At 41.0% G+C, this 8,203-nt stretch overlaps 1 protein-coding gene across 1 annotated transcript in view; it reads left to right on the top strand.

The window, feature by feature from the left end:
• The window catches only part of gcn1 (GCN1 activator of EIF2AK4), a 105,226-nt gene that overhangs the window by 96,269 nt on the left and 754 nt on the right, over positions 1–8,203 (top strand). Inside the window, exons 48-49 of the mRNA XM_056463217.1 lie at positions 1,665–1,775; positions 4,030–4,251. Of these exons, the coding sequence (XP_056319192.1) occupies positions 1,665–1,775; positions 4,030–4,251 (333 nt within the window). The remainder of the gene's footprint in view (positions 1–1,664; positions 1,776–4,029; positions 4,252–8,203) is intronic.

The raw sequence follows: 8,203 nt of genomic DNA, 5'->3' as shown, positions 1-8,203 counted from the left end.
ATATATATATATAATAAGCCATGGTTGACCTGGGCTCAAACAAACCTTGTCGTTGTCTTGATAAACAGCCACAGCGAAAAAGAAGAGCAGATTTACCCTGTGCCCCGTAGTTTTTTACGAGGCAGTCTAAAGTGCGAGCGGTTTCGCTTTCTTCCTTCACCACGCGTCTAACATTATATCTGAAATAACAAACTTCTTGAGCTGATGATGATAACCTGCGCCTGATTATTGACGTGCTTTTGAAACCCGATCCTGTCAGACACTGACAAACGCGAGAGTGAAGCGTGAAGAAACAAAGGAGAAGCCGGAAAAAAGGAGCACATTATTTTACAGCAAACATGAACAAAATGCCATGTATAACTATTATCAACACCGTTTGGACTATTATGAACTCAGAATGATGGAATTACTGTCTAACAGAGGCTACATGTGCTGCTGAAGATTACAGACACAGATAAGAGGTTTTCACTGACTGTGGGCTATATTGCGTGTTGTTTTTGAACCTAAATAACGACTAAATGTATACTGTGTGTAGTTCTTCTGTAGTTGGTTACATATCGGAGACTGTGAAGCAGGTCGCACAACAGAAGCGCCGCGACACGGTGCGCACATGATAGTTAAAAGTATCACACACCAGACACGCACATTCACATGATATTTAACATGAAACTAATCAGATGACGCTCTGTGGCGCGCCAGGAATATGAACAGCGTCCTGAGTCGTGGCTGGGCGCCGCCGACAGCTGCCAATGTGTGTACACTGATAGAAACCTATGTTTAGAATTCTGAAATGTATGGCTCTTCTGGTGTGTGACCCCCTTAAGGGGCTGTATGTGTTCAAATATGTTGCGTTTATTTATTTATTTATTTTATAATTACAGATGTTACAGTAGGCTATTGCGCACTGTCATTGATCTGCAGTTATAATCAACTCATGTTCATAAAGTTAGTAATAAACATTTCTACACAAGTATTTGTGTATAAAGCATCTGTGTTGTGAGAAGTGCTTCTCATATGATATGTAAGCGACCCGTACAGCTTTACTGTAGACATTTTCTCGAGTGAAAAGGTTGTCAACTGAAACTTTGTCATACACTACACCACCACCAAAAGGGTACCCTTGGCAGTGGAAACGCAAGCCTGATAAAGGTGACCTGCAACGACCCGAACCGTACCGTACTGTACCAGTCAGTGGAAACGAGCCATTAGGGATGCCATCATTCCTACCGCCGTTTCATTTCGAATATGAAAGTGAAAGCATGCTGAAATATTACCGAGTGCTGTTTATCCAGTAGGAAAATTGACAGAAGTTACCATCTAATAATTTTATCATATTTTAATCTTATAATATTTTGTATTAGGCCTATTGTTTTGTTAATTTCTGCACTGACACCTCGAAAGAAAGATCAACATAGATCTTAGAGCTAACTTTTCTATTTGAATATATTTAAAGATGTACTTCATTTCTGTGATAAAATGCTGCGTTTTCAGCATCATTATTCCAGTATTCAGTGTCACATGGGATGAAATGGGATGACACTGATTTGCTGAACATTTAGTGATAAATATGAGAATTTTTATTCATCTTTTGAACTTTATCCATGAACAGACCTGTAATCAGCACAGATGTTGAAGTGTGATGGATGTGTGTGTGTTTTCTGTAGATCCCCATCGCCTGCAGTGGAATCAGAGCCATGGGTTTCCTGATGAGACACCAGCTCCGCTCTGGAGGCTCAGAGAGCGTATCGCCTCGCATCATCACACAGTTCATCAAGGTCAGTCCACCATTAACACAATCAACAATATTCCCAGTATTTTTATTTTGACTGAAAATGTGCTTAAAACACACTAGAAAGTAATGCTCATGTGACTACATAAAAAAAAAACATTATTAAAGTTCATTTTAACACCGTGTTCAGATTTTGATCTGTTGGTTTTGAAATGAAGATTAATTATGAATTTAGAATTATTCGTCATTTTGTTTCATGTAAACAAATGAAATCTCACTGTGAAGTTTTGCTGTATTATGTAAATGCTAAAAAGTTGTCATGTGACCTTATTCAGTTCTAGTGTGTTTTAAAGCACTAAATTAAATATGTATAATCACTACATTAAACTACATTAAATATGTATAATAACTTTTTTTTTTTTATAATTATTTTCCACTTATTTAAATGTCCACAAGTCACGTTGCAGGATTAGATTATTTATTGAAAATTAAGAGATATTATTAAATACTTTTATTAATTTTATATTATTTAATTTTTATTTATATATATATATATATATATATATATATATATATATATATATATATATATATATATATATATATATATATATATATATATATATATATATATATATATTATTTATGCAATGATGACCATGTTATTTTACATTTGATTGTTCAATTTCTGTGCTAGAATACTGTTAGACTCCCCAGAAAACCATAAAGAGCAGTTTATTTCACTTTTATTTTTGCGGTGTATGCTTGTAATTTATTATATTTAATGCAGATGCACTGCATAGAAAAAACTTGATCATCCCAGTCTATCTAAATTAATAAAATTTTCTCAAATAGAGCTGTTCAAATCATCCGGTGAAATTATATTCATATTGCAATATACACTCACCAGCCTCTTTATTAGGTACACCTTACTAGTACCTGGTTGGACCCCCTTTTGCCTCCAAAACTGCCTTAATCCTTCATGGCGTAGATTCAACAAGATGCTAGAAATATTCCTCAGGGACTTTGCTCCATATTGACATGATAGCATCACGCAGTGATGTGATCAAAGATGTGAATCTTCCGTTCCACCACATACCAAAGGTGCTCTATTGTATTGAGCTTAGGTGGCTGTGGAGGCCATTTGAGTACAGTGAACTCTTTGTCATGTTCAAGAAACCAGTCTGAGATGATTCACGCTTTATGACATGGTGCGTTATCTTGCTGGAAGTAGCCATCAGAAGATGAGTACACTGTGGTCATAAAGGGATGGACATGGTCAGCAACAATACTCAGGTAGGCTGTGGTGTTTACACGATGCTCAGTTGGTACTAATGAGCCCAAAGTGTGCCAAGAAAATATCCCCCACACCATTAAACCACCAGCAGCCTGAACCATTGATACAATGCGGGATGGATCCATGCTTTCATGTTGTTGATGCCAAATTCTGACCGACCGTCTGAATGTGGCAGCAGAAATGGAGACTCATCAGACCAGGCAACGTTTCTCCAATCTTCTATTCTCCAATTTTGGTGAGCCTGTGTGAATTGTAGCCTCAGTTTCCTGTTCTTAACTGACAGGAGTGGCACCCGGTGTGTTCTTCTGCTGCTGTAGCCCATCCGCCTCATCCGACGTGTTGTGTGTTCAGAGATGCTCTTCTGCAGACCTCGGTTGTATTGAGTGGTTATTTAAGTTACTGTTGCCTTTCTATCAGCTGCAATCAGTCTGGCCATTCTCCTCTGACTTCTGGCATCAACAAGGCATTTGTGCCCACAGAACTGCTGCTCACTGGATATTTTCTCTTTTTCTGACCATTTTCTCTAAACCCTAGAGATGGTTGTGCGTGAAAATCCCAGTAGATCAGCAGTTTCTGAAATACTCAGACCAGCCCATCTGGCAACAACAACCATGCCACATTCAAAGTCACTTAAATCCCCTTTCTTCCTCATTCTGATGCTCGGTTTGAACTGCAGCAGGTCGTCTTGACCATGTCTACATGCCTAAATGCATTGAGTTGCTTCTGTGTGATTGGCTAATTAGAATTTTGCATTAACTAGCAGTTGAACAGGTGTACCTAATAAAGTGACCGGTGAGTGTATATCGTAGCTAAACAAAATATATCGCAATGCCTATTTTTTCCAATATCATGCAGCCCTAATATGTATTCTGAGCTCCTGTAAACCACAAAAAATGTCCTTGTGTGTTTGCGCATTACACTAGGCAAATAAAGTTTACTGTGGTTACAGAACACACATCAGAAGCGTTGGGTGTTTGTTAAAGTGCTTTCTCTTCTCCTCTAGTGTCTGCAGAACCAGTCGAGTGACATTCGTCTGGTGGCGGAGCGGGTGTTGTGGTGGGTCTGGAAGGAGGACGAAACCCCCATTCTAGAGCCCAGTCTGGTCAAACCTCTCATCAAAGCCCTGCTGGACAACACCAAAGACAAGAACACCAGCGTCCGAGCGCAGAGCGAACACACACTCGTCAGCCTGCTGAGACTGCGGCGCGGAGAACACAACATGCAGGTACCCACTCAGCTCTTCAACTGTAATGCCACATGTGTAAGGCTCGACATGAAACAACTCGAGTCCTGTCTCTGAAATGCTCCACCTAATGTTTGTTTGAATTGTGTATTTAAGCGGAGGTCATTTCACAATTGTGATTACGTTTCGGCAAACATTTTCGTGGTGTGACTGCAAATCACAATCATAGTGCCACTTTCTACAGAAGTCCTAAGAGGCCATGCATTATTAAGTAATATTAAGTATAATATTAAGTATATAGCCATGCAAATATTAAGTATTTTTTCTCTCACAAGTTATTTACAATTACTTGAAAAAGTGAATCCCTGCAAATACTGCATGATGAAGCTACTGCATGCATGTCTAGGGCATCCTCTTAGAATAAGCATAAAACATAGATCTTAACTCATACTAGAAGATAACAAGAAATTTAAGTCGTTATCATGAAAAAACAACTTCTCATATGTCGAGATCACGAGAAAACTAGAAGGAAATATATAATGGCGCATGACATCCAAGAACTTCCGTAACTTTCAGTTTCACGCACTATGGAAAAAGTTCTACACAAATGACATTGAATGCGGCTTTTAGGCTGCATTTACACTGCACATGGCAAAGATGCAATGATCAGGAAAAAAAGAGCAGGCGCTGACTGACAGCTGATAATAACGCCCAATTCACATGGGGCGTCAGCTTCAACGCTTTCCATTCACTTTGAATGGGTGACGTCAGGCGTTGCCGAACTGCATTGTGGATCCGTCGGCGCGGCTTCAGAGGCGTTGCTCGCTGGAGAAGTTGGGACTTGCTCAACTTTTCAAGTGCCGACGGAAGCGTCAGCCAATCAGATCGATGTATGCAAATACACCAGCTTAGATAGTGGTCTATTGCAGACTAATTTCATTGGCTGACGCTGCTATGACGATCACGTCAACCCCAACTTCAGACACGCCCTCTGTCAAGCGTTGACGCTGAAGTCCCGTGTGAATTTGGCGTAAAAGAGCGCTCCTCCATTCCTGTATTTAATCTGTTTCATTTATTAATTTTCTGGCAAGTTGTTTTACTGTAGTTTGACAAAAGTTCTCATTTGGCCATTTTCATGTCTATGAACTCGGCTGGTGTACGGATTTTAGCGTACTATATAGTATGAAAGTATGCGGTTTCAGACGCAGCCAATGTAAGGATGTTGTGCTCTTTCTCGTTAACATGTGTAAATACTTGTGCTTCATGATAATATAAAAGCTTTTTTGTCCTAGTATGTAAAATTTAAGGTTTGGGACTCTGCTGAAGTGTGTTCTGAAATAAAAGCATCAGAGTTAACGTCATTCGCTATGGTTTTGAATGACGTGCTACTCGCGACTCGCATTGACAAGTGAAAACCGATCTGCCTGCTTACACTGCAGACACGAGGGCATGGATCCAATTCACATGAACCACATACGAACAAGACCTGAATCTGATTTGAGTAAATCGGAATCTATGGTTCCGTTTACACTGCCAGTCATATGTGACACAGATCTAATCTGTGACCATATAAACGCGGTAAAAACGCATGCATTCGGATATTCAGACATTGGTTTCCGGCTTCCTTCCTATGTTAAATTAGATCTAAATAAATCGGACATGTGACAATGCGACTATCATGTAAACAGGCAGATTGGATTTATTGAGGCATTCCATTTGGATGTCATTAAACTTGCCACAGTGTGATGCTTCTCCACGGTTTAATGATGTAGAAGGAAGAGCGTGTGTGGCGACGCCGATGCAGTAAACAACAACAGAGGAAACATGGAGGAAAGTGGTCAGTCGCCACAATTTGCTCCCACCAAACCTGAGATCTCTCTCATACCCACAAATTCCTCTGAATGGTGGAGGACACCATTTTAAACCATAGGCGCAAGCTGCGATGACGGCCCACTCCCTTCTCCTCCGCCTCAAAATCATTCCAAAGTTGAGCGATCTTCGCATATTTCACAGAGTTAAAAGCAAGACAATTTCTTCCATGGTGGCTAGTGTGATGCAGATGCTAGAACCCACCTTTACGCATGTGCAACGGTTTAAATTGTATGGCGAGTGTAAACACATGAATCAGAAACGAGTCACAATTAAAAGAACGTGTAAACGGACAGGCAAAATCCGAATTGGACATCAAGAACTGACAGTGTAAACGGGGCCTATGTGATTTTTTTTTTTTTTTTTTTTTTCTGCTTACACGTACATGGGCCATATCCCATCTGTGCCACATGGGAGAATAAAATTGGAATTGGGTTACTTGAACCATGCAGTGTAAATGCAGCCTTAAGGCTCATACACACCGGGACGCTTTTCGTTTGCGTTTATCGTCAGCAATTTCGTTTATTTTCACAGGCGTCGAGCGGAAGAGTTTGCAAAATCACTCCTTGACGTTAGATGGCGCTACACAACTTTAAGCTTCTGACACACGCTTGTAACAGAAGACGACAAAGTTGACACACTTGTTGTTATGGATGGTTCAAGTAGCAGCTCCAGCTCTAGCGATGAAGAAATGATGATTGTTCACTAGTGCAATAAGCAGCTCCATGTTCATATCGCCTCTGGGCATCTTCTTCATTGTGCGCTCGCATTGACAGTTTTGCACTTGAGCACCTCCAAGTGCTGTTTACTGTAACTTCAGCAGCTCCGTGCATGTGAACGAAAGTGCCAATCTGATTGGTGGAGAAGGTTTTGACGCTGAGTGTCTAAGCAAAAAAATGAGCATGAGGCGTTTTTTTTTTTTTTTTTAAATGACGCTTTTGTGCCTGCCGTGTTGCGCGTTGGTGTGCATGATCATATTGACGCCCTTTAATTAGTAACAAGGCGTTAAACGTCGATGGAAAACACTAGCAAAAAACGTGTGCACGGGCCTTTAGGGCGTACTCACAATATGCTATCTGAACCCCGTGCCCAGGCCCATTTCCTGGATCGTTTGAGAATTGTGAGTGCTCTGAATTGCCCTCAGGCACGGTTCAGTTGGCGGGCCCTGGCCCAGTTGGAAGAGGTGGGCCAGAGCATGGTTCTCCTGGGCTCAAGCCCAAGTGCAAAGCTTGCCTGAGCCTGAAACTGAAGACGAGACGTGACTTTTATGGGACTGTTTGATATGGATTTATTAATTATTCGTACTGTTCAATGAACACAAACTGTCTTAAGATTATTAAAGACACAAACCCCTCACTGCACAACAGCTGCACCTTCAGCAAACCTCCTAATACCTGCAACACGAGGACTTTATAACAATTTATGAGCGTCAAAAGTCGCAGATCTGTTCAGCAAAATATTTGACTGCGTATCACTGCATCCCAAAACAATATAACTAAAGAAATCTCCACTGTGCTGAGCGAGAGCGCTTCTTACTGAGTAGCGCATCATCGATGACGTAAGCGTGCTCAGGCCCGAATGCAATATGAGTGTGGGCCGTCGGGGGAGACGGCAGGGGGACAAGCGTGCATCGGCCCTCTTCAAGACAACTGTATATAGTGCGAGTATGCCCTTAGTGTGAGTGCGTGTCTATGTCAAACCAATGCAACTTAAATCAGGTAAACAACACCGAAAGATTCTGGTCTCTGGCCAGTCGATCAATGCATCTCTCAAAAACAAATGTTTTTTGTGATGTTTTATAAACAAATTTGGACGGCAGATGTTTCAGCAATTCTAATACATCATTGACAATCATTCTATTATCCAATCAGCATTAGACCAAACCCCTATAAATACAAAAAGCTGTCCTACCTGCATTATCTCACGACTTTAGCATCCCTCCACCACCCCGACACCTCACCTCTTAAACATCATCTACCCGGGGGAACATTCTGGGGCCGGGCTAGACACTTTACTCGAACCCCAACGTCTCTTTCTTTCCCGATAAGGGGAACAACATGAGTTGAGGTGTCTTCTCCGAGCTCAGAACCCTCTCATTGGACAGCACACCAAATACGCTTTATTC

Source organism: Danio aesculapii, chromosome 8 (genome assembly GCF_903798145.1).
Source record: "Danio aesculapii chromosome 8, fDanAes4.1, whole genome shotgun sequence".
NCBI lineage: Eukaryota > Metazoa > Chordata > Actinopteri > Cypriniformes > Danionidae > Danio > Danio aesculapii.
The sequence above is the reverse complement of the archived record's forward strand: the minus strand, read 5'-3'. Positions and strand labels throughout refer to the sequence as shown.